Source organism: Metschnikowia bicuspidata, assembly GCF_001664035.1.
Source record: "Metschnikowia bicuspidata var. bicuspidata NRRL YB-4993 chromosome Unknown METBIscaffold_1, whole genome shotgun sequence".
Lineage (NCBI taxonomy): Eukaryota > Fungi > Ascomycota > Pichiomycetes > Serinales > Metschnikowiaceae > Metschnikowia > Metschnikowia bicuspidata.
The window spans coordinates 3,971,966-3,997,049 of NW_017387731.1; the positions used below are offsets into that span (position 1 = coordinate 3,971,966).

The following is a 25,084-nucleotide window of genomic DNA, read 5'->3' on the forward strand; positions in this document are numbered from 1 at the left end:
AAATCCTGGTGAATTGATTGTGCTCTATTCTAGATAAATGAATATCTAAACAGTCGAGGGCCTTGGATTGCGCTACTGTGGTGAGACACGAATGATGTCAAGCCATATTCAAGAAATGTTGCAACCAAAAAGCTTGGGCAGTTAAATTTAATGCTGCCCTACCAAATTACTTATATTGGAGCTATTTTTCGTGTCTTTTGTATTCATACATGGCTGGTGGAGAACCCTCACCATAGATCTTCACTAACCCATGTTTCGTTGCAACACTTGATCGTCGCTAAATCATGCAGGTCCATTTAGCGGCATATTTATCAAAGCGTCAACACACGCATACAATTCTTGATTGGAGAACCTTCAAAAATATGACCCTGGCTTATAGAGAACGCAACTCTCGACTCATTAAGTTCTGATGCCAACTCCAATATTTGCACCAAAGAGAGCTTGTAATAAGTCTTTCTGATGTCTGCCGTGCCTTGAAAATTCGAAAGCATCTGCACAAGCAGTGAGACAACCGAAAGCCTCATTTTTATTGCGCAAAGTACGTGATTTCCAATGACCTTGCTAAGTGATTGTGCTTTTACAATAAATGACTTGTAATAGGTTTGGCGTACCTTAAAAACTCTTTTGCCGGATGCCCTACCGCCCCTAGTGGCAACGTTATATTAGACATCTATATCGACATCCTGAACAAGATTCCGTCAGATATCAAAATATCAAGTTTGCAAAATTAGTGGGGAAAGTCAAGCAAAACCAGTAAAATGATGCAGATTTTGTGGCTGTCCCAGGCGGCTCCATAGTGGGCGGGTGTTTTGATCTGGAGATGGACTCGAGTCTCGCATGAATTTACAGCATCCTGGGTTTGTCAATCAATGCTAGCAAACTTTGCCTCTAGGCAAGCTTCCACGATAAAATGATGGCTCGTTTATTTGCTAAAGCAAAGCAAGTGGATACATGAGCCGGGTAAAAATCTAAGTTTTTATAGTGCTGGTAAACGTTCATGACAACTTCATAACTTTACTTCTTGAGACAACAATTTTGCCTCGTAGTTTATTACTTCAAAAATTATCTAATAAAAAGAACGTCCAATTCTAGAAATCTGATTCACCAAGATCAAAAAAAGTACAGAATAGATACAGGAAAAAAGTTGCCTCACTCTAAAACCATCAGAGATTAAAAGTGGTCATGAAAAATTTGTAGAATTCAAATTGCAACATAATTAAGAAGGCTCTGTTCTCTGTCTTAATTATTTCCCCCGCCTGTGAACTTTCGCTGAGAGCTTTTTCAAATGCTTATTTGAATTTTTTCGCTGATTAGTCAGTTTGGTCATTTCATTCAAGCACTTTGCGAGTTCCAACCGTAAGTTGTCAATGCCGTTGATTTTTCAAACATCGCCTTGACTTTCTGGAAATATATCTGCTTTGTAAGAAAAGAACTTCAATAAACTTTCTTTAAAATCTTGCTCAAGGCGATAAATGGTGTTATTATTGAAACGACCGAACATTTTTCAGCATTTGATTTGAAATACAATACAGTTCCCATACCGTATGCATCAACCATATGGTTTCTTAGGGTACAAGGGCTAGAATTACGTTCTGAAAAGACTTCTTATTGTCCTCGCGTAGAGATCAAATCGTTCAGCATTAATAATTATTCACTCTATCAAGGATTGCGAAGGATTAGTCTCAGAGGGAAATTGTAGTCTCTTTTCCCCTCTCTATGGAGTATATTCGAAGAATAATTGTTTTTGAGGAAACATCTGTGGTGGTTTTTCTATCTTGTTTTTCTCATTTCATGAAAACAAACTGACTCAAGCTTGTCTTTCACACGCGTTATCTCTCCGAAAGCCATGCTTGCTTGTTTCTGGACCAGCGACTAGGCTTCTTGAGTAAGAGTTAAACAAATGACCAGCCCTGCTTATATTTTGGTAAGGTTTGTCCACTGAGATCTGCTGAAGCAAGCGCATGGACTGGCACATTCAGACTTCTACAGGTAATGTTTTTTGTTTTTTATTTGATAGATCATCGCCTCAGTACAATATTCTCAAATGATTTTTTTTTTCCTTTTTTGCTTCGGGCATATACGCTTGACTCAAACTAAGCAAAGATCTCGTTTTTACTTCTTTGTAATATCTTATGACGTCAGTGTCAAAAACGGTTTATTTGAAATTTTCCATCGCCGTGAAAATACCCACAACCTTTTCTGCCTATCTTCAAAGGTCTTGGAACTTTATTTCAGACATACTATCAGCCATAGAGAATATAAGTACATTGACAAGATCACCATTCGGTTCGGAGCCTATTTGCTCGTTTTTTGTGATGAATTGCAGCTGAAATACAGTATGAATATTGAAGTAATCAGCATGTTTGAACTCAAATTTGGCTCTAACAATTATTGAACGTATACAAAACATAGGCCTTCATTCCCACAAAGATGCCAATCTGTAATAAATTCCATTCTGAACCGAAAGCATCGTCATCATTGACTTAGAAACCTTGTTTACTACAATAATCTATCCTTCGTCTGTTAATTCTCTGATAAGTGACTATATTCACACAGACTTCAATTTCGCAATTTCCCATTTCGAGGTCTTAGCTGCCCAGTTCATCCTCCTTTCTTTTTACATGACGAAATGTTTCAGGAACGCAAGCAGAGGATGGTCAAGTTTCTTTTCGAATGTATAAAATAAAAAGATTCATATACTGACCTAGCTCTAGAGAATAAAAGACTATGAGAGGTGCATGTTTTGTGGTTCTCACTCGTTCACGATAATAGTGATTTCATGCAAATCGGCTTGGGTAAGTTAGTCTTCGCCTTACCTCAGATAGAACCACTCATTTTCGGGCTATTTATTGCAAGGCACAACGACTCCGTACTTCCTCTCACAAAAGTTCCGTCTCCATTGTCAATTCAGGTGTGAAGAATACGGGGAGCGAGATGTGAAATAAATACAATTGCTCATCCCAAAGACAAAGACAAGATGAAGCACAAGAGACAATTACGAGCCTGTAGCACTCTACCTTTCTGACACCACCTGGAAATGAGACTCACTATAAAACTCTTTCAAGCATTTATGTAGGAATTTAAAACTTTGGCATCATCAGCAGATGCAGCTTACTGGATGTGAATATCATGTCAATTGAATGATAAGGACTTTACGGGGTCTCTTCTTGTCCATTTTTGTTCTGATGTGCTGGTGTACATCCGCCATTCTCTGATGTCTGTTTAAGTCAAGTATAACGGTGGAGGCTTGTTCACTCTTCAAAAGGAGTGACAAATCACAGAGCATTGTCACCCCGCCACACCTGCTGCATTAGCGTTGGTAAGATGCAATCTCGATTTTGAGATTTGTTTTTACCGTGTATTAAGAGGAAGCAATTCAAGACATACAAGCGATAGAGCATGCTATTAACGTGACTTTTTTGCGTTGAACTTCCGGGAATCTGCTTGCACAAGACCTCAGCATAAAAAATACTTTTTCAACCATTAATCAACAGAAACAATTGTCTGATTACACCATGTCCCTATGTACTTCAATACACTTAGAACACCTTTTTCTGGGATTTCACAAGCTGGGTCACGGAATCCACCACACAGTTCTCCAAGTCGATGGCGGGATAGTTCAACAATTCCTTGGTCCGCGAGTTGTCCGTCTTGGACCCAGTGTTTTCAGGCTCTCCCTTCTCAGGCGTGCCAGTGGGCAATTGGCCTCTCAAGTTCACAAATTTGGCGTTGATAATATCAAGCACGCGTTGTGCGGTGAATCCCCCGGTTCTGAGCAAAAGACGCTGGTTTGAGAGCCCGCCCTCAAACGCTGCCAAGTGGGCCTTGGCCACATCTCTAACATCCACAAAGGCACCCTGTTGTGCAGGCACCTCATCATTTGGCCCCAACTTCAACAATTTGTTGATGATTTCGGCCGAGTAGTTGAGTTCGCCCTTGACTTCGGAGTCAAACGCTTGGGGTCCAAACACATAGACAGGCAACACGGTGTTCAAGGTGAAGTTGGGCTTCTCAGATTCCAAGAAATCCCACGCAGCCTTCTCCGCAAACTTCTTGGAGCCAAAGTACCCGTTCATTGCATTCTCCTTAGCCTGCTCCCACGTGATCGGGTTCCACGAGTCCTCGTTGACTGTGAAAGTAGGGTCCTGGTTTCTAGCAGGATTGAGCAGCGCAGCCACAGAGGATGTGACCACAACATGCTTGATTTGCGAGCCGTGGGCCTTGATGGCACTGAACACATTTTTGGTGCCTTCGACGGCGGGAAGAAGCAACTCTTTTTCAACGTCCTGGACATTGAAGCTGACAGGCGAGGCGGTGTGCAAAAACACCGACACCTCAGGGTGCTTCTCCAATGCCTGGTCAAAGGCCCCGGGCGCCTCCAATTTGGGCACCACTTCGTAAGTGAAGGAGCCAGTGTCAAATAGCTTGACGAGGTTCTTGCCTTTTTCGGCGGTTCTCACGGACCCGACAACATTGTAGCCCTTAGTAACAAGAAGCTTGATGACGTGCTGCGCAATGTAGCCGGTGGCGCCAGAAACAAAAACTGAGGTGGTCATGGTGGTGTGGTGGTGCTAGTCAGTAATAGAAGCAATAACAAAAAGCCGATGAGTATCTGCAATTAACATAGAGGGAGAGTGCAAAAGGGTTGCCCTTTATATGGGTGCAATCGATAGAACTTCCAGAATGTCTATGTACAGCCCCACGCAAAAGTTACTCTTGCTCTGCTGAGTAAGCTTACAAAACGCGATCCGATTTCTTCCAAAGCAATCCCGTGACTGTACCTATGTTTGCGGGAATATACCTGGACAAAACTGGCGTTTTGAGCCCGAGGTATTAGTTGCGCGTTGCGTCGATTTTTGTTGCCGCAAAAAATGAAAGTTTGCGGTACTGTCTCCATTTGAGAGGAGCATGAAGATGAATGGCACTTCAAGTAAATCTCATCTGAAGAGTGGACGGTGGATCTGACTTTTTTTTTGCATGAGGAATTGCATATCTCAATGAGCATGGGGGCTTCTCAGATAAATATCCACAGTCAAATATTGGAAAATCCTTGACAGCTGTACGCAAGAAAGTCCGATCCACCGCTTGAGAAGCCCACTTCTGACTGACTTCCTTTTTGATTTCCACACTATTTTAGATCTAGACTCAATACTCTTAATTCTTGACGGTTGGGTGATTGCTTCGCTTGAGCACCCAATAGCCCATAAAGGTCTATTCCCTTTTGAATTATAGAAGCGAAGAGTAGTATGCAATGAAGACAAAATCCATGTGCATAGTCTCAAGAATCACTGAAACACATTCATCTCTTTGTCGAAAACAATTCGAAATAGAAGCCAACTATTCGATTTGGTGTACGATCAAATATTTGTACATTCGTGTGTATGAACCTGGTGGAAGGTTTCCGGGAATCTTTCTAGCCCCTAGATGCTACATGAATAAATTTCAGTGCTTGTTTTAGTCTGTTCAATGATTGACGGAATTTTCGCTGGATCCGGGGATTCATGCTCTGTTTGGGATTCAGTGCTCCGAACATGACTGCAAACGCATGACTGGAAGACAACTTGACCCATTCTACATATACACACTGAACTAGGGTTTCAGATTCTTGATCTTCATGAAATGATTTACCATCACAACTATCTCAGGTGTATCAAGGGAAAAACTTGTCGAAAATTTGATAACAAATATTTGCGTTCTGGCACTGTTATATACATAGTATCATCTGGGAATTCGGAAAATCAGAAGAGAAAAGTTAGGTACATAAATATAAGATGGCCTGTGTTATAGGCTTGATCAGTCATTCAAGAGATCTACTTCTCACGTAAATACACTTTGGCTCTTGAAGATCGTAGTGAAAACGATGAGCAATGTGCAGAAAATCAGATTACTTGATTCCGAGCAAAAACAACCACTAGGAGACATTCGCTGCCCATAATAAACTATTCGAGGCTCTTATTTTGGCTAATCCTTTGAGCTAGGAAAAACTTGTCGAGAATTAGTTCAATGATCTGAAGGCACGCAATTCCTAATTCATCTGAAATGCATAGTATCTGTTTTCCGCCTATTCCACACATACTCACAAGTCGAGGTGCATGAAAATCAGTAATACATCATCACTTTCATCTAAGATGTGCCGGCAACCATTTGCTTAGATATACAACAGCTCCAGCTATCGAATTCATGATTTTGCCGAAATTTGTTTTGTATATACGTTTAGTGAAGACTTGGTTGAAAACAATTCGGAGATAGGCACCCATTAGGCTCAAGCAGAAATTATTCAATTTGTAGCACAGATAAATTGCAGGACAACTTTTACGACCATAATCGATTTTTATTTATTTTTCTTCTTATTTGTGTTTTTAGTCGGCCATTGAGAAATTGCGAATGTTGCAAACCAGATTATTCAATACTCATATCCTTTGCTCACGAACTTATATTACACATTTTTCACAGCAAATGGTTACAGCTACCAAGACTTAAACACGTCTTTAAAAATTGATGAAACACTGAAGAAATGAGATCTTTTAAGCTTTCATTGTAATTGTTATTTACATTGATTGTGATCGTTCGCGTTTTGCTGCAGACTGAAAAAAATGAAAAACGCCGAATCCTTTTGTAGCATGTAATAAAAAACACGAACGCCAATTTTTGATACTCTTAGTGTGACCACGACTTACAATCACTACCACTAACACTACCCTTTTGTAGATAAATACTCTGAATTTATAAGTCAATGGGATCAAGATCTTTAAGGTCTCTGTCGGATGTGACAATCTCATATCAGTCAAGAGCCTTGCAGAGAAAACACAAGCATTATATTCAGGCATACATCAAATTACCAAATGTTGTTCTTATACCTTACCCCAGATTTCGTACATGGTATCTTTAAAACTTTTCCAAATCAGCACAAACCTTAAATTCAGAAGTCTTGATAACTCAATCTCTTGCATAATAATTCAATGCTTCACAAATGGATTTTGACTCGCAAATAACGAGATCTTCTGATCTGTAAGAATACTGCACAAGCTAAATCCTCTATAACCATAGATTATCTGATACATTGTGAGCCATTAAGCCAAAGAGACGTCAAGTCTTTTGACATATATGATTGCTTGTCGGGTTACTTTGCATTCAAATTTTTTGAGAAACTTTTTGGATACACGCCGCGACAAGACTAGAATTGGATATTCTTCATGGCCTGGCACATTTCTTCTTACTTGACATGTCATACAGAAAAACACGACAAGTATAAATAGCAAACCAATCCTTTCTCTCATTTTTATTAACACCCACTTACTTATCTCAGTCATAATGTCCAAGTCCAAGGTGTATGATGACGAGCTGAAAATCGGCTTGCCGATACAAAACAACGCAAAAAGACGTCATTCAAGGAGAAAAAGACTTCTTTTATACCTTTGTGTCAGTACCGCCTTAGCCATTATTCTCACTCTGGTCTCTATTATTACAACAGAGTTTATATTTCTCTTCTTGGCAATCCACGGTGACTTATGAGTTTAAGGCCTCATATACTGAAGAACCTCAAAATGTTTATAGTTTATATCAATACACAAATTAACTTCCGACTTTGACAGATTTTCTTCTATAGATTTGATTTCACCAATTTGACTATTTTGATGAGCTTCTCACCGATTTCTTTCTAGTTTTTCTTCCTTAGGAGGTGCGGTAGAGTAGATCATGTATTTTCAGCACAGAAAAAGGCATTACTATAGCAAGATTTAACATCTTGAAAATAGTTCTAAATTGCCAGAAGGAAGAGGCTTACCTGTTTTGTTTTGTTTTAAAAAAAAGAGTTCTTAATTTTCAGCCGACAAAAATTTGTTTCTCAATAATTTTGGTATGCTCCAGACCATAAAAATTTAGTGAGGATATAAAACTGTGGTGTAAAGAAAGAAAAGAAAATCGATATATCTACTATCTTTTTCGACAACACTGTTTTAACCCGACCAAATCAAAATGACTAGAAACAAAGTTACTGATCTTGAGCTGGGCGATGACTCCACGAAGTGTGAACAATCTTTCTTACCACCCAGCTCAAGCAATCCTAAACTTATTGCGTTTGATTTTCTCCTCCATGCAATCAAGGTGGTTTTTATCAGCATACTTCTGTGCTTTTTAGCATTCCTTCTTTTTTCAATTGCGCTACTCACTGCTGGATTGGCGTTTGATTTTGTCACAAGGTATGTTTCAAAAAATCGGTGATGGGCATTTGAGAGGGTAAGCCAAGAAAGAGAGACCTCGGACTTTCACCTGGGAACTACTAGACGGAACATTGATCATGGGTGTTCATCCGACACAACATGTTTTCTCTTGCCAAAAACAAGGTCTTGTGTGACGCTGCTGCACTGGACGTGTATCCAGAATATAGACATTTACATAGGTAACAGGCTGTGATAACAAATAAACATGGACATATATTTGCCGTTGTTTCTTTGCAAGAGGGAATGGTTGCAGCTCCTTCTGGTCCTCATATAGAGCCATAGCCAGCAATAGAGCAGCCAAGCTTGAACTTCTAGAACCCTGGTCAATGACGAGCATTACTATTCATGTATCGCGTTGATCAAGGGGTCTAGATTCCAAGACGGTTTAGGACAGAAAGTTCAGTATCCATAGGCCCATACACCTGAGCTAGTCGTATTCAATAAACGATATTAGCTAGAGCAGTTGTAGAAAGTGCCTCCATGGGCAACAAAGATTGAGCTTGGATAGGCCTTAAGAGTAATTAATGCAGCAGTTCCCAGTAAACTTCTGCGCGAGACAGGACTTCAAGTACCTCACAGGTGTGATTACAGGTCTCTATCATTATACAAGACTTTGTCAATCGCCATTTTCTACCCTTGTGGACTTGTCAGATGAGTCTCGTAGTGTCAAAACGCCTGCGAATTGCCGTACATTGTTCCCACAAATATACGAACCTTCTGCATCAACTATCGAAATGTCTGCATATCAATCCTTGTCAAATCTTCGGGAGTCAGGATGCAAAATAAGCCCAAGTATCTTGAGTGCTTGAAATTCTTGAGCATTTTAATGGCCATCGTGGAATTGCTCTCGTCCCGTTCATTTAACCAATGCGAAACATGCGTGTGAGTACGCAAAACACTCATTGGCGCCAAAACCTCTCAAGGCCGTCTTGAACAGTTCACGTCCGTGTCTCATAAATGCCCGCAGATACATCCATGATGAGCTCCTCGCACCACCTCAAAAGACGGTCCTTTTCCTCTATTTTTCGGACCCTCTCCTGCTCGGTCTCTTTTAATTCGTCCATGAGTTCACTTATCATATTCATCTGAGTTTCGGGCAAGGTGCCAATCCCAGGGAGCGAGTCGATTATCATGCTGATTTGCCGCGACTTCAAAATTAGATCCGTCGAGAGCTCATTTATGACGTCGTCAAACGCCGGCTTTGGCGGCGTTTTACTTGCCTCGCCGTCCTCTGCTGCCTGCACATTGACATTTCCGTTTCCAGGGCTTGCTTTTGAATCGCCGTCTCTTCCCTCTCCGTCTTTTCTACCTGGAAGAGGGGCGCTTGCTGCCAAGTTGATTACAGAGTTGGGGTTGGAATCTAGGAGTGCGAGATCGCTCTGTGTGTTTGCGTAATTGATGGTGGAGTTGAACTGCGCAACAAGCTGGTCCAAGCATACCTGGAGCTGCGTAAGTCTGTCGGTCATTTTTCGAAGATACGAGATTTGTAAAAGAAGGTAACTTACAGAGGATCGATGGAATGTCGTGGGTCTAGGGCCAACGGAAGAATAGCAACAGTAGGAGTATAAAGAAATCGAGAATCTCTGCCTTTCTGAAATTCAATGTCCGCTGGATTTGCCTAGCGACCAAGGAGGATTCAGCAGATAGAGGTGGATTGCAGATTCGTTGAGCCGGACTCGTGAGGCTGGTGATGCCATGGCGGGTCACGTGCCGAGATCCGGGGGCGCGGGCCTGGTCCGATCTGCGCCCCCGGAAGTCTGCTAATAGACAAGTGCTCCACGAGGCTCCAAAATTCTCAGACCCAGACAAAAGATAGTGCTAAATTGGGAATTTCGGGCCTTTGAATACGTAAAGTAGAGGTTCCGTTTCAGATACCTGAGGACTGTGGATGTGTACGTCGCTTGGAACAACATGGCCAGGCAAAGCATGATTTTGTGCAAATTGTGCCGAACCTTTCCCCTTGGAGACCCCATAGGTACCATTGAATTGAGCTTTTGTTTTTGTTTTCTGAGTTTGTTGAGTTTGACGCAAGATACATCTAAAGCTCGAATATTTGCTGGTACCCAAGTAACAGACATTGCGACTCCCTAGGCCGTAACAGAAAAAAGCACAAGAGGGCCCATGTTTCCAAACGGTGCCCACCAAGCCTGCTGGTCTGGAATTCTATACAATCAGTATATATGGCAAAATACGAAACACACCAGCGCATGACTGGCGACTGCGGCTCCATGGCGCACTTGGCAATACAGGATATGATCAAACTCCACTGAAACATCATATGGCTATACAATCATGGCCACGTGACCACGGTCACGTGCCGCGGCCCCGGATTCGCATCCGCTTATCTAACTTGGCAAATACAATACCCCATTTCTGATCCACGCCATAAAACACCCAGCAGCGCCCCACTTTTCTCCGGATAGCCAAAACACATTGATTTGCGGCACCTGAAAATCCCAGGGCACGTGACTTTTCCGACCGCAGCCGCCCGAAATGTCGCTGCTGATGCCCGTATGGAAGGCTGATGCCACGGCGTCTAAATGTTATCTTTGCAAAGCAAGATTCACGCTTTTCAACCGCCGCCACCACTGCCGCAAATGTGGCCAGCTAGTGTGTGCCACGTGCTCTTCAAAACAGGTGCGCTATTTCGCCAACTCGTATGTTTTGAACTCGCAAAACACCCCGGAGAAGGCCCGAAGCCATGTATACTATCGCACGTGTGACGTTTGTGTGGACGAAATCCACATGATGCGCAGCGCCCTTTCGCCTGTTCCGGCCACAGAAACAGCCTCCGTGCTGCAGGGCCACAGAGACGAGCCCCCGGCGGCTGTAGGCCCGTCGGCGGATGTGCACATGATCCCAGGGGCCACAAGTGCGGCCAATCCGCTCAAAACAGCGCCAAATCGGGCGCAACACGCATCCTCGGACCCGCCGGAATTTACTGGTTCTAATGAGCCCCATGACGCCGATAGCGACGCGGACTTGTGCCCTGTTTGCGGCGTGGATCTAGGGAAGCAGTTCTTGGAAGAGTCTCTGGGCGGACCCTTGGCGTCTTCAGCCGCATACGAAACATACAAGGAGGCACACGTGAGCCGGTGCTTGGTCACGTACGATTTTGCCAGCAACCACTTGCGTTTGTCGTCGCCGCCGGACGGTCTGCATGCACGCAACCGGATGCTCGTATACAACATGCCTCCGATCCCGGAACCGAGCTACGAAACCATATCGGACGGCTCTCCCAATGCGGGGGCCGTGGCTGCAAAAACAGACGGCGAGATTCCCGGGCTGGTGCGGTCCACGGCGACGTTTTCAGGCACGGAAAAGGACGACATGGATGCGGAATGTGTGATATGCCTCGAGGACTTGTGCCCGGGAGACAAGGTGGGGCGGCTCGAGTGCCTTTGTGTTTTCCACTACAAGTGCATCAAGGACTGGTTCAACAAGAAGAGCTACGCCGAGTGCCCCGTGCACTATCTCCACAGCTGAGGCGTTTTGCCGCGGCGCCAGGTACTTTTCATGGCGCCCTTTGTTCTTTGGCACTGGAGCTTTACACCGGTGTCTTTCTTTGTGGGTTTTTGTTTTCTACATCAAGAGCTGTTATGTTGCAGTCATGGTGCTTGCGTCCTCGTCGACTCGTTTCTCGTGGTCCTCAATGGGCAGGCCACTACACCGAGCGATCTTCTTCAGGTGAGGCGAGTCGTGTTATCTCGGCCCGTCCGGTGACACTGGGTCCGCAAGAAGATCCGCACGGTTCTTTATACTCGTTTATTACTAATGCACAATATAGGGAGCCGGGCCGGCAAGAACGCAGTGGCCCCGGACGCCGTCAGAGGACCATTCCCGCCGGCCAGACGCAGAAAGACCGCAGATACCGGATCTCCAAAATCCGCCTACTTTTCCTCCCTATCCGCGTCGTCCCGGGACTTCTGCTTGCGGCCGCCCTTGCCACGGTCGTGGAAGTCCTTGGTCTGGCGAATGGCCTCGGCAGTGGCACGGTCCACGTGTGCATACAAAGCGTCCAACACGTCCTTGGGGGGCGCAGGGTCCTTCGGGAGCTTCTTCTCCAAAACAGACTCGATACGCAAGTACATCTCAAGATCGTACTGCGTGACCAAGGAAATGGATTTACCGGAACGCCCGGCACGCGCCGTCCGCCCGACACGGTGGATGTACGCCTTGGAGTCGGTCGGAATGTCGTAGTTGATCACCACGTCCACGGAGGGGATGTCCAAGCCTCGGGCCGCGACATCCGTGGCCACCAAGATGTTGGCACTGCCCGCCTTGAATTTGTTCAAGGAGCCCAACCGCTGGGACTGCGAGAGGTGGCCGTGGAGCGGCACCGCGGAAAACCCGAGGATCCGGGCGAGCAACGCCGTGCGCTGCGAGTGGGCACACGTGCGCGTGAAGATGATGATGGACTTGCCCATGAACTCGTTGAGAAGGTGGATGAGATACGTGTTCTTGTACCCGTCCGACACCAACATCATCAGCTGCACGAGGTTCTCGGCAGTGGCGTACTTGGACGACACGGCAATGCGCACCGGGTTCTGCAACGATGCCCGCTGCAACTTCTCGATCTTGTTGGTCATGGTGGCCGAGAAGAGATACGTGTTCCGCTCGCGCGGAATCACGCGCAAGATCTTGTCGAGCTCGGGCCCGAAGTCGAGGTCCAAGAGCCGGTCCGCCTCGTCCATCACCAAGTACTTGAGGTTGCGCAAACTGAAGCCCTTGGTGTTCTCCAAGTGGTCGACAATGCGCCCAGGGGTGGCCACAATCACGTGTGGCTTGCGCATCAAGTCTCGGGCCTGGTCCATCATGTCCATGCCGCCCACAATGCAGCATGTGCGGAGGCCCATTCCAGACCCCAATGCGTCAAACGTCTCCTTGATCTGGTACGCCAACTCACGCGTGGGCGCCAACACAAGCCCGTAGTATGGAAGCTGCGCGTGCCAGAGCGCCTGGAGGATCGGAATGGCAAACGCCGCCGTTTTTCCCGATCCGGTCACGGCAAGCCCGATCACGTCTTTCCCTTCCAAGGCATGCGGGATGGCCTCCGCCTGGATGGGCGTTGGCTTTGTGAACTTCATGCCCTGGATGGCCTCGAGCAATTCGGGAATCAACTTGAGCTGCGAGAAGTGCTCGAATCGCTTGCTGCCGTTGTCGGAGACCGTGATTTCAGATGCCTCTGGGGCAATGGAGGGCCCGTCCGTTGCGGGCTTGTTTTGCGCGAGCTTGGCGCGGAGCGCGTTCTGCTTGATTTTCTCGGCGAGCGCGAGCGTCTCCTCGGACTTCGAGTAGAGCTTGGATTTCTTGCCCGGTTGATTTTTGGCCATTTTGCGGTGTTGGGTGCTGGTAGAAATATACTGGGCTGGCGATGATCATCTCCCGTTTTCTCTTGCGAGAGGCCGACTGTATGCAGGCCGGTATGTTTCGGCCTCGGCCTGGCACGCTCAAAAGTCCGTGTCTGCTCGTCCAAGTCCGGCCCCAGTCCGTGTGTCAGTCCACAGATTCCGGCGTCATAAAATCTCCCCAAAACCGACCACTTCGGGGGATTTCCGCCGGGGTCCAAACCAATGACGTTGGCTGGTGCACGGGTGTACCTGCCGCATCGCGATGCGCATGGCTCCATGAAAAGATCTTTGGAACGCACCATATTCAAGCGCCCCAGAACTAACAAACCCACAGAAAATGGCCAAGAGAAGAGTCAAGAAAAGAACGCACCAGGGGCCCAACCCAGAGGAGGTGGCCAAAATCCCAAAGTCGATGGTGCTCGCCCTTGGGGCGTCGCTCAAGAACCGCTCATTGGCTCAGCTAGTGAAGGATTTCAGGCTCGTCATGGAGCCCCACACAGCCATCAAGTTGCGCGAGAGAAAGGCAAACAAGTTGAAGGATTTCGTGGTCATGTCCGGCCCATTATCGGTGTCAGACCTCTTTGTGTTCAAGCAGTCGCAGACGTCCGGAAACGTCTCGCTTAGAGTCGCCAAGATGCCCAAGGGCCCCAGCTTGCAGTTCAAAGTGAACTCTTACTCTTTAATGAAAGACGTGCGCCGCATTTTAAAGCATCCCAAATCCGCCGGCAGGGCGTCTGCGGCGTTCAAGCAGCCACCTTTGCTCGTGATGAACGGGTTCTCGCGTAAAGTGCGCGAGATGGAGAACCACGAGAAATTGATGATCACGATTTTCCAGAACCTCTTCCCGCCAATCCAGCCGCAGAAGACCAGGGTCGGCAGTATCCAGCGTGTATTATTGATCAACAAGATGGAAAATGGCGAGATCGAAATGAGGCACTATGCCATCAGCACCAAGTTGGTCGAGGAGTCCCGTAACATCAAAAAGTTGATCAACTCTCATCACAACAAAACAAAGAGTCTCCCTAACTTGACCAAACATACTGACATTTCCGACTTGGTACTAGACCCGTATGCCGTGGGTGGCCTAACGTCGGATTCCGAGGTCGAGGACGATGCTGTGGTCGAGATCCAAAACACGCAGGAACACAGTTTAAAGAAAAAAGCGGTGGAAGAGCCGCCAGCATCGGCCACAAGAAAAAGAGCCATCAAGTTGCAAGAATTGGGTCCGCGGATCAACATGAGCTTGGTGAAGATCGAGGAAGCCATTTTGGGCTCATCGAAAACCATCTACCACGCAAACATCCATAAGCTGAAGGAAGAGGAAAAGGCGCTTGAAAAGAAACATCAAATCAAGTTCAAGGAGAAGGCCGAGAGACGTGCGGTGCAGAAAGCTAATGTCGACGCCAAACAAGCCAAAAAGGACGCGAAGAAAGCTCGCAAATTGGCCCGGAAGAATGGTGAGTCTGCGACACAGGATTCGGGCGACGAGGACAATTCTGGTGACAGTGACAATGAGCCGCAAATCAACCCAAGCGACTACGACAACGACAGTGATTTGTTCAGTGACGTGGAGTAAGATAGATATGCGTTCGTATGTACAAGAACAAAGATTTGTGCTTTCGCGTATTATTTTTGACTGTAGATTGATGGGTGATCCTCAAGATTTTCCAAAGCACGCATTTTCTTGTACTCGTTCGACTCATGAAATGACACTTGGCCTTGGAACAAACATTCGCGGTCCTTCTTGGGTTGTTCTGGCTTGTCTGATACAATTTTTGCTGCTTCTAAGTCCAGCACCAACAGCGTGATTTCCCGCTGGAGATTTAGTAGCCTGAGCGAATCCACTAGCGCATTCTGGAAATGTGTTTGAGCATTGCGCAACTGATAGGGGACCATGCGACCAAACTGATAAACGGGATCTTGTGGCGGCAACACTGCTTCTTCGGAATCAGAAGATGAAAGACTTTGGCTTGTATTATCAGATAAATCTCTTTTTTCTGGACTTGTATGTTTCTGTTTCCGATTCCGTATATCTGGAAGTGGTTTTCTCGCTGAAGAGACCGCTTCCGTTTCAATACTCTGCGTCTTCCTATCAGATTCAATCTCCCCTCTTTTATGCTTGTCTGTGTTTTGGGCGCCATTTTCTCCGGCAATAATATCCTTGGTTCCTTCCTCGTCTTGCTCAGTAGATTTTGACTTTTTTTCGTTTCTTTTGTTTTTCCTTTCCCGTTCCTTATAGATCTTCCAGAGATCCCTGACTCTGAACGAATTCTGGGTCGTGTCGACGACTGCAGATGCACCACGTGGCCTCCGATCAATGGAATCCATGTCAAATCGTTGCGAGCCGTAGTAGTTTGCCCTACTTAGCTCGAGAAACCCATTTATGAAGCTGACACGAAACACATCGTTTGCCAACGATTCATATTCGTTCAAGAGATCGAGTAGCCGAAAGGTTTTAGCGTCTTGAGTTTCGATCTCGTATTCATTTGGGTCGCCGCCTGCGGATAAATTCTCAGATAGAGCGCCATCTTCACAAGCAACGGTCTTTAAAGCGGCCGCTTGTTCTCGGTAGCTAGAATCTTGTGCTTTCGACGCATTGACTTCCTCAGATTTTTCGTTGCACGCGTTGACGGCTTTACATTGACTGACGCTCAGAGATATGCTGGAAGGTACGTTGGCGTTCTCAACTTCTAGATCAAGACGCAGCAATTTGCTTGCAATCGCTTCTGCAGTCTCTGTCTCCGTTGGCTTATCAGTCATGATTAGCTGGCTGGTGTGTTCTGGACAGATCAGTAAGTTTAGATCGCGCGCGATCTAATACAGACGTGCGCTTATACATCAGATGAAAATTCACCGGGACAGAGCGCATGTTCATGTCCCCTAATACCAGCTAAGTAATTCAAAGAAGAGAACTTGTCTCAATACACATTTCTGCTGGAAGAAGTGATTTCTTGGATACGTTTTTTAGTAGTAATGTCTCGTCTCAGCTCCAGTGAGCGCCACGGACCCACAACTCGCAGACCGAGACCTAGCTGCTGTATATGCGCTTCAAGCGGTTGAACTCGGTCCGCGGAAGCACATCGCCGAAGGAGGCCGGGTCAGCTGGCCCAGCACGGATCAACGCAGCCTCGGCCGGCGTGCGCTCCTTCAGATGCATCTGTTGCCCGTGGTGCCAGACACTCCAGATCAACTCCTCCTCGCCATGCTGCTTTCCTGGGGACCGACGGTGAGGGGGCAAGTATACCACCTCGGCCAAGTCGTGCAATATATTGGCGGTAAGCCCCCAAACGTCGTAGATCTTCTCGTTGGACACGGAATCGCGCCGCGAGCCTAGATTACCCCAGCCGGACAAGTCTTTCTTGGGCTTCTTTGGGGGTCTTTGGGAATCCTGTGTCGGGCAGCTCTCCGGATCTGGTCCCGCCAGAGAAGCCTCTAACTCTGCTGCGGAATCCTCATCTTCTGTGGCGCTTAGATCGTCGTAGCCCCGAAGCCAGTGGACCTCGCCAGGGTTTGCCTGTGGAAATGTGTACGAGCGCAAGTTCCATGGGAGACCTCCCCATTTCACAGGGTGGTGGGTGCGGGCAAGCGCCTCTTTGGCTGGGGCGTCTGATACCGGGTAGAGGAAATCGTGGAGCGGGCACAGGAAGATACTGGAACACTCGCCGGGATTTACCCGGAGCCTCATGCGCAGCAAGGCCGCATCTACCTCAGTGTTGGCCGTGGTGTTGGAGGGAGCCGGGGTGTTTGAGTCTGTGCCACTGTTTGGGTCTGTGCCGCTGGTAGGGTTTGTATCGCTCTTGGGGTCTGTGCCAGATCCGCCGGTGTTGGTCCCTCCGGTGTTGGTCCCTCCGGTGTTGGTCCCTCCGGTGTTGGTCCCTCCGGTATTGGTCTCTGCGTTGGCACCCACATTGGTACATCTTTCAGTGTCTGGGCTAAAGGTTTTGGGAGTGATTTCCTCCGAGCCAACGCTGGTGTTGGCACCGACGCCCTCCTTAGCACCCGATTCGGACCAAATGTCAGCATTCTCTTTATGGCAGCCCACACCGCGGCCGGTGTTCAAAAATCCCACCACAGGCTTCACCGCCGAAAAGGTCCGCGACAAGTAGCACGGGAGCTCCGTGACCTGGTCAATCACCACGCCGTACTCGCGGTGCAATTCTGCATCGTTCTCACTCAACCCGATTTCTTCGCTCATCTCGCGCCGCGCCACCATCCACGGCAGCTCGAGCCCGTGGTCGGCCTTGCCACCGGGAAGCGAAATATGGCCCGGGAAATTGCGGAGCTGCGACAGCCGCTTGGTGAGCACCACGCGGATTTCGCCCACGCTGCCTATAAACAAGAGAATGAAAACCAGCGCGCGACGCGCAACAGGCATGCGGTGCCACACTGAGAGGGCCTCGCCCTGGTAGTGCTGCGCGCTGTAGTGGTGCGCGTGGTGAAGCGCGTCCATGACTAAGCGCGAAGTAGTGTGGGGGTGTGTTTGGACGCGCCGCAAAGGAGGTTTGCGAAAGATCACCAGAATCCGCACAAAAACAAATGGGCGTGAAAGGCTGCAGAAACACGCAAAAAACAACCGAGGGGAAATGGGCCCAAAAAGTTGGATTGGAATGGGGAAAACACCAACCCCAAAAAAATATCAACAACCGGAAAGTTGGCAATTGGAAGATCCGATCTCAGGGCTTGGAGATCTGACAGCTCCAGAATCTTACGCCGCAATAAGTTTTAGTTAATGGGCCCAACTGTCTTTTAATGAAGAAGAAAGTGGGAGTTGCAGGCGGAGACAAAAAATGTAAAAATTGGGCGGGAACAGTAACCGCCTTGCGGGTCCGTGATCTGGCGCCTTTCTTTTTTCGCCCGCCCCAACATTTAAAATGCGGAGATCGAGCCCACTCTGGGGTAGCACGGGTCACGTGACACACGTCACCGCCTGTAGTTTATTGCCCAATGTTTAAAGTTTTCTTGGAAGGGCTTATGATGTGTCGTTCAGTCCATCTCATTTGGGGTACCAATTAGGGCTGCTCGTGAGCTCACTGGAAGTTGCGTGTCAGTTTCAATATCAGGACTAGTAAGCTGAATCATATGTGTAGCTCAGCTCACTTGTATGATTATACAAAGACATAGATAGGCCAACTCTTGTGGCCAATAATCTGGAAGTTTGTCACACATCGACGTGTGATTTCTTGTTATGATGCAATTTGTTTTGATGTGACTTTCGTAAGAATATTTTTGGGAGTGTACCTGACCGTTTGGATCGTCACTTTCTGCTTTCCGAGTATGCTCGATGATAGTGCGATCGATTGAGTATGGTCGATTGTAGTACATTGAAATCTTACGAATTTTTGAACTCCTTCCTTACATTTTCATTCTAGTAGCCGGCTCCTCGAAATTATTGTAGCGGGCTTCTGGTTTTGGTGTGGCTATTGTGTTTGTTTGCCACGTGGAACTCTTCATAAACAAGGACGATCATCTCACTTATGCCTATTTGATTAATGATGCAAATCGGATAATTCCGATAACTTTTGCATTGAGCAGTCCTGAATTCTGCGGGAGAGTGTGGCGAATGAATTATTTTACGGTTTGGTGGCTTGGTCGGCCCTAGATTGATAACTAAAAGTACATTGGAATACCATAATTTCCTCGGGCTGATGGTGGTGTATCTCGATTAGATACATGTTTCAGACTATACTTCGACACTTTGGACAATTCCAGCTAAGAAAGTCGCAATTCATGGCGCTTCACTTTATGGCCTGATGAAACCCAGGTAAGTACATGGCACTGAATATTGTGGCTCTATACTCTCGTGTCTTTTGTGTCACACAATAATCATGAATCATGCAAACAGTCCGAAAACAAGTGGTTCCAGACTTGATGCCATAGTGTTGGTTGCGTGCATATCCACTATTCTAAGTATTAAACACATTCATCCAGGTTCACGAGACCTTTTTTGAACTCATATAATACTCCAAATAAGCTTTCATGAAATTTATCGGCTGTGCATGACAGTCTTTGTATTATTCGGAGTTTTGCAGCCGATTGCCAAAGCGAATCATCAATAAAAAGAGAGGACGGCCCTTGGCTATCCACTTGATCCGACATGCTACAAATAACATTTCTTCCCTGCTTCTTGGTTGATTAATACCTAAAAAATTCACCGAGATCCATCCCTTTTGAATGCAACGCTAGCTTTGAAAAGCTGTTTGCGAGTCGTCTTCAATCGAAGTGGTCAATGGCTAGGTCGGTCCAAAAGTTTGCATTTGCTACCGAAAGGCAGATCTAATGTTTGTTGACTTCATCCCCCATTTAACGGCCTGTTGAAGACACGGCACCAAGTGAGTATATGTAAATATCGATATTCCAAGAAAACCCTGAACGCTTGACTAGCTAAATAACTCGGTGATATCGTTTTTCACTTTCGGACATGGCATTTCCAGTTCCAAGCCTACAAGTCAGTGTGAGTAGTTTCATTGAGTCAGAAGCTGAAGATCAAATGCAGAATGATCCCACCGTCCTTCGCCACTATTCTGAGACAAATCAAACAGCTTTTTTCTATTTGTTCTACAAACTGCACAGTATAACTGGGCTGTTCTCGTTGTGGGTTCTACATAAATCACAATTGCTTGGAAGCGATTTAGCATGAATCATGCTTGGCGGTAAGATAAGATAAAAGATAAGACGAGATCCATCTTATCCATGATGATAAGAATGATAAGACAAGTCGCATATTCTAGCTACGCCCAGCAACCCATGAAGCTTTGTCTTACACCAGACAAGAGTTTCAGGTCAATGTTTCGATATCGGATATTTTCCAATTTGGGGACCGAAAGCCAGGACAACCCCATTCAGGAGTCCCGTGTCTCGGCCCCCACCGTGCGCTTCTTCCGTCATCCTACATCTCACGTGCTTGTCGTTTCGCTGTCTTGAATATTTCTATAAGTCTATTATACATCCGATGGTTCCATCGCGGCACCCGTGCCGGCTTACTCGGCCAAAAGGTCAGGCCACGTGTTGACGTCGGCGTTCTCGTAGATCACGGCGTAGGTGGCCTCGAACAACTTAAACTCGTCCTGCAACTTGTAGTTCACCAACAACTCGTGCACCTCCTTGGCGGTGATGATACCCTGCGAGGACTGGCCGTTCAACAAGACCTTCTCGGCCTCCCAGGCGTCCACCTTGTTCTCCACCATGTAGCGGGCAACCTTGACGTTTCTGCCTCCGGAACAGGTGGTGATCAAGTCGGCCACACCGGCAGACTCCTCGGTGAAGGTCGTGGACTCAGGCGCAGACAGGCCCGCAATGCCGAACTTCTGCCAGTAGGAAGCAAAGTGGATGGTCTCCTTGATGCCGATTCTCATGATGGCGGCCTTGGCGTTGTCGCCCCAGCCGGCACCCTCGACGAACCCGGCGGCAATGGCCACCACGTTCTTCAAGGCTCCGGCAATGGACGCACCAATGACGTCCTTGATCACGTTGACGTGGAAGTATGGTCTGTGGAACGCCTCCTTCAAGATGTACTCGCAGATGTCCTTGCCCTCGCCGCGGAAGTCAGCGGGTCTGTTGTAGGCAATGGAGGTCTCGGACCATCTGCCTCTGGCCACCTCGTTGGCAATGTTGGCACCGGACAAGACTCCGCAGTAGATGCCCAAGGTGTCGGTGATGGACTGGGACAACAACTTGCAGCCCTCGGCGTCCACCTCCAAGCCCTTGAGGCACGAAATGGCCCTGGCGTTTGGCGACACCTTGCCCGCCAATTGCTTGCACACTCTAGGAAGGAACTGGTGAGGGATGTTGAAGATCAAAAGATCGGCGTCCTTGACGGTGGCCTCGATGTCGGGGTTGGCAACCAAGTTTTCGGGCAACTTGACCTCGGGCAAGTACTTGACGTTCTCGTGCTCGGTGTTGATGATTTCGGTCAATTTCTTGCCGTTGATGTCCTCCTCGAAAACCCACATGTTGACCTGCTTGTGGAAAAGCTCGGGCTTCTCAGCGGCATTCTCGGCCAAAAGCTTGGCCACGGCGGTACCCCAGTTTCCAGAGCCGATAATGGCGATTCTGAACTGAGACTCGATTTTGAAAGGGGCAGTGGTAGTCATTGTGTAGTAGCTAGTGTAGTGGATGGAAACAAAAGCAGGGCAGGGCCTGGGGACTGCAGAGCTTTTATAATTTTTGCGCCCAGTCCAGAAACCTGCCACCGCAGCCACCTGCAGACAGGCCCGGCGCCGCCTGCAGGACGGCCTCGCCCGTTTGCGCTCTTCGGTGTCGGGCCCGCTGCACCTGTGCAGCTCGCGGCGCCATTACATCATGGCCTGCGACCAGCCGGCCACTATCGGAAGGGAAGGCCCCGACCAGGCCAAACACCCGTGAAACAAATCGCAAAGACTGCGTAAAAAAAAAAAAACAAGAAAGCAATTAGGGGATACCGCACTTTAACATGACGCAGCACGTGAGGGGAAAAGACCCTCAAGGGTTCTGTGTCCGGCTCCGCTGGCCGGAGTTAGGCCCGCCGCGTCATCCATTTTTCTGACGTGCCCCTCGAACGACGGAGCGTTGCTGTTTCCCAGCCGGCCATTGCTTTTTTTCGCCCACAATGCTTATTCGCAGGACGCCACTGTGCCCTGTTTCTTTTTTTTTGCGGCCGTTGTCTCGTGGTCTTTAGATACGCGCGCCTGTGTGCAGGCCTGCTCTGCGAACGCTCGTACCATTTCATCTCGGTGAACACGGCTAGACACCTGTCCAAACTGAAATCACACGCCGGCTTGCCGGACTGCCTGGTGCGCATTTCCTTGTAGGCGCCTCAGCCCCATGGGCCCGTGCTGGAATTTACACTGTCTATGCTGCACTTTACACGGGGCCGTCCCCACACCCTGCAAAGTCTGTAATCCAGGGCTGGCATTCCCGACGTGCAAGCCACGATAAGACCGTCCCTGCCTCCTGCTTTCTGCCCAGCGCTATCGCCGCTCGTTTGACCCGAAATTTCCGGATTTAGGCTGAGGAAAAAAAATCCAAAGCATTTCGTCATCGCGGACTGCACACTGCATCATGACGTAGCCATACGTCTGGACCACCGGAAACTCGTTTGGGCCTTCGGCAAAACACGGGTCGATAGGAGACGTTGTTTTGCAATTGAACTGCCGTTTACGAACATGATCTATCACGAACGTCTGCAAAAATGCTGCAACTTCTACAGTCCCGATCACCTACAAAAGTCTGGTGCACGGGTGTGTTGACCCAGGTCCTCTTGGGGGCCACTTCGTAAATGACCAAAGACGCAAAGAAGCCAGGTTTAGACCCGGAATTTCTTGCAAGATAGTGGCTAATCTATTTGCAGTATCTAGCGTGTGCTGATTCGTATCGTCTTTGTCTCTTTTATTGCCTGTTTCGTATCAAAGATACCTCCATTTTCAGCTTCTTTTTGATGTGTTTTTAGATCCTGATATAAATTGATAGACCTGTCAAGTTCTCTAATTCATAATTTCTGAGTAGGTAGACTCGTGCACTTTTCCGGTCAAGGCCACCTTGAAATATCACGAGTGACAAACAAGCATATTTCGCGGTGATCAATTGTGGCTCACTTGAAAAAGTCTGTCTGTTTCTTGGACTGTAGGGTGAATAGCCTCTTAGACAAAAGGAGCTCACAAAAACAAATGAAATATATTCTTCGCCACTTAGTTCAAGCAAGAAAGAGGAAAACCCCTCATTAGCCAGAAAGTTGAATTCATAAGTTGTATTCATAGGCAGCCCAGGCACTTTCAAGAATTGCCGTCAATTATTTTTCGGTAAATGTCTTTTCACGCACACCTAATCGGCTTGATCATTCTAGAGGCCACTAAGCTACAACATTGGCTGCGTGCAAATAGCAAGAAAGCAGTTTAAACATCTCAATTCACCGTCAGGACCATTGCTGCATCCTTACATTACCTATATGAAAAGAGCCAAGAAAACCATCCTAAGCAAGAACAATGAGTATTCACCATGCCATTGATGCCTTTCATCAAACAATGAGTTATGAATCTTAACGACCAAATACACTGCATCTGTTGGCCGTCGACAAAAAAAATTTAGAACCAGAACCCTGAGCATGTGAGATTTCTTGTCGCAAAGGTCGTTACATTTTCCGGTACAGACTCATGGCTTATACTACTTTTGGATGTCTAGGACTTCAAGTATCTCAAAAGACCCCAGATGAATTCTCAACAACGTTGAGGGTACTTAACCCATTAGTTTGTTCAAATTTATTCCATTTTTTAGACTAGTACAAATTGAAACTTGATGCCAGAGAAAATATTGTTAATAGCGTCAGAAGATTCTTCGAAGCATTGTAATGGACTCCAAAGGGTCCAGTGCCCTCCAAAGGGTCCAGTGCCCTCCAAGGCCCCAACAAGGAACGTTTGTTTCGAGTAGAGCCAACAAAACTCGTTCATTGTTGAAACACACTTGGAAACGGAACAAATGGATACAAAATATTGTTCAAGGGTATCCCCGCAATCACCGTTCTGTATTCCCAGTCTTGTCTCAAGTTCTAACAAAAACATGGGGTCTTGCTTTTTTTGGATTCACCTGATTAAATGAGCAAAACTGTGAGAAATATTCCAGCTCTTGTTGAATAGTGAAGACATATCGGCTGCAAAAAAATAGTATTCCCCCTTCAATTTAGAGACAATAAATAAACATCGCAAGGCAAAAAGAAGTGATTTCGCCCAGGATCGAACTGGGGACGTTCTGCGTGTTAAGCAGATGCCATAACCAACTAGACCACGAAACCCGCTTCGTGTATTTTGTTTCTGTTAGTTTAATAAATTCTGTAAAAATAAAGACGTAGAGCTTTTTTTCCGGGCTTTTACAATTACCAATTCATATTACAATGATACAGATAATATATCTTGGAAACTCTGATTATACTCCGCACTCTAGGAGACCTATCCTAGAGGATGACGTAATATCCAATACGTAAACAGATACGTGCCATGAGTACCTTCCAGGCCGTGACTACCGGAAGGGGACGGGCCGAGCTAAGACACTTGGTACGTAGCTGAGAGCTGTTTAAAAGTTTTTGATATATATTAGTTATTTAGTTTTGCCCCTTTAATCAAATGAATCTACCAAAAAAAATTAGAATACCACGATTTTAAGTGATGCTCGGGATCATCAACTCGATGTAAATTTCGAGTACCCTGATATTAGATATGTGTCTTAGGAAGATTAAATAGAAAAAAACCACTTTCTATAAATACATGCTCACTTTTCGAGCAAATGAAGACCATATACTAGTTGAAAGATGATTGAACTAGAGGCATAAATTATTAGCTCTGCATTCAATTGATTGTTCCACCTTCATTCTATGGTCAAAACTTAGGACCACTCTTTTTCATGTATTGACGCGTGATGCTTCCCTTCTGAGAAGTCAAAACATTATTGTCTCGTCAAAAAGATTATTTCGTAACGAAATTATGGACCAAAGTACAAACATGCCTTTATTTTCAACAGGGGTTGAGGTGCTCTATTTCGAAACACACCGGG

The 25,084-nt window shown here is 46.7% G+C and overlaps 10 protein-coding genes and 1 non-coding gene across 11 annotated transcripts; 2 read left to right on the forward strand and 9 right to left on the reverse strand.

Annotated features, from left to right (window-relative positions):
- Positions 1 to 3,539: 3,539 nt before the first annotated feature.
- METBIDRAFT_35871 (SDR family oxidoreductase) lies at positions 3,540 to 4,556 on the reverse strand (the record flags this gene model as incomplete). Its single annotated transcript, XM_018856663.1, has 1 exon — positions 3,540 to 4,556. One exon carries the CDS (start codon positions 4,554 to 4,556, stop codon positions 3,540 to 3,542), a length of 1,017 nt encoding a protein of 338 aa, XP_018714529.1.
- Positions 4,557 to 8,221: 3,665 nt separating this feature from the next.
- On the reverse strand, positions 8,222 to 8,650 carry METBIDRAFT_116843 (uncharacterized protein). The gene has a single exon (XM_018854060.1). It carries the CDS (start codon positions 8,554 to 8,556, stop codon positions 8,305 to 8,307), a length of 252 nt encoding a protein of 83 aa, XP_018714530.1. The 5' UTR covers positions 8,557 to 8,650; the 3' UTR covers positions 8,222 to 8,304.
- Positions 8,651 to 9,157: 507 nt separating this feature from the next.
- MED21 (Med21p) lies at positions 9,158 to 9,685 on the reverse strand (the record flags this gene model as incomplete). Its single annotated transcript, XM_018856642.1, has 2 exons — positions 9,158 to 9,418; positions 9,464 to 9,685. 2 exons carry the CDS (start codon positions 9,683 to 9,685, stop codon positions 9,158 to 9,160), a joined length of 483 nt encoding a protein of 160 aa, XP_018714531.1.
- A 1,039-nt stretch (positions 9,686 to 10,724) lies between these two features.
- Positions 10,725 to 11,705, forward strand: METBIDRAFT_36392 (phosphatidylinositol-3-phosphate-binding ubiquitin-protein ligase; the record flags this gene model as incomplete). The annotated part of the gene is made up of 1 exon (XM_018856734.1): positions 10,725 to 11,705. The coding sequence occupies one exon, from the start codon at positions 10,725 to 10,727 to the stop codon at positions 11,703 to 11,705; it is 981 nt and encodes a 326-aa protein (XP_018714532.1).
- Positions 11,706 to 12,109: 404 nt separating this feature from the next.
- Positions 12,110 to 13,552, reverse strand: METBIDRAFT_10235 (RNA-dependent ATPase; the record flags this gene model as incomplete). The annotated part of the gene is made up of 1 exon (XM_018853719.1): positions 12,110 to 13,552. One exon carries the CDS (start codon positions 13,550 to 13,552, stop codon positions 12,110 to 12,112), a length of 1,443 nt encoding a protein of 480 aa, XP_018714533.1.
- Positions 13,553 to 13,907: 355 nt separating this feature from the next.
- SSF1 (rRNA-binding ribosome biosynthesis protein) lies at positions 13,908 to 15,146 on the forward strand (the record flags this gene model as incomplete). Its single annotated transcript, XM_018856472.1, has 1 exon — positions 13,908 to 15,146. The coding sequence occupies one exon, from the start codon at positions 13,908 to 13,910 to the stop codon at positions 15,144 to 15,146; it is 1,239 nt and encodes a 412-aa protein (XP_018714534.1).
- A 50-nt stretch (positions 15,147 to 15,196) lies between these two features.
- Positions 15,197 to 16,330, reverse strand: VMA22 (Vma22p; the record flags this gene model as incomplete). Its single annotated transcript, XM_018853720.1, has 1 exon — positions 15,197 to 16,330. The coding sequence occupies one exon, from the start codon at positions 16,328 to 16,330 to the stop codon at positions 15,197 to 15,199; it is 1,134 nt and encodes a 377-aa protein (XP_018714535.1).
- Positions 16,331 to 16,598: 268 nt separating this feature from the next.
- On the reverse strand, positions 16,599 to 18,020 carry PCD1 (8-oxo-dGTP diphosphatase; the record flags this gene model as incomplete). Its single annotated transcript, XM_018856807.1, has 2 exons — positions 16,599 to 17,276; positions 17,613 to 18,020. 2 exons carry the CDS (start codon positions 18,018 to 18,020, stop codon positions 16,599 to 16,601), a joined length of 1,086 nt encoding a protein of 361 aa, XP_018714536.1.
- Positions 18,021 to 20,547: 2,527 nt separating this feature from the next.
- Positions 20,548 to 21,660, reverse strand: GPD2 (Gpd2p; the record flags this gene model as incomplete). Its single annotated transcript, XM_018858609.1, has 1 exon — positions 20,548 to 21,660. One exon carries the CDS (start codon positions 21,658 to 21,660, stop codon positions 20,548 to 20,550), a length of 1,113 nt encoding a protein of 370 aa, XP_018714537.1.
- Positions 21,661 to 22,286: 626 nt separating this feature from the next.
- METBIDRAFT_30403 (uncharacterized protein) lies at positions 22,287 to 23,047 on the reverse strand. Its single transcript, XM_018855629.1, has one exon. It carries the CDS (start codon positions 22,584 to 22,586, stop codon positions 22,362 to 22,364), a length of 225 nt encoding a protein of 74 aa, XP_018714538.1. The 5' UTR covers positions 22,587 to 23,047; the 3' UTR covers positions 22,287 to 22,361.
- A 1,208-nt stretch (positions 23,048 to 24,255) lies between these two features.
- On the reverse strand, positions 24,256 to 24,329 carry METBIDRAFT_t48. Its single transcript has one exon. It is a non-coding gene; the product is annotated as a tRNA-Val (tRNA).
- Between the last annotated feature and the right edge of the window lie 755 nt (positions 24,330 to 25,084).

Bases quoted from the DNA above. Each gene is read 5' to 3' on its own strand.
- METBIDRAFT_116843 (XM_018854060.1), bottom strand. From the start codon at position 8,556: ATGCTCGTCATTGACCAGGGTTCTAGAAGTTCAAGCTTGGCTGCTCTA.
- METBIDRAFT_30403 (XM_018855629.1), bottom strand. From the start codon at position 22,586: ATGACGAAATGCTTTGGATTTTTTTTCCTCAGCCTAAATCCGGAAATT.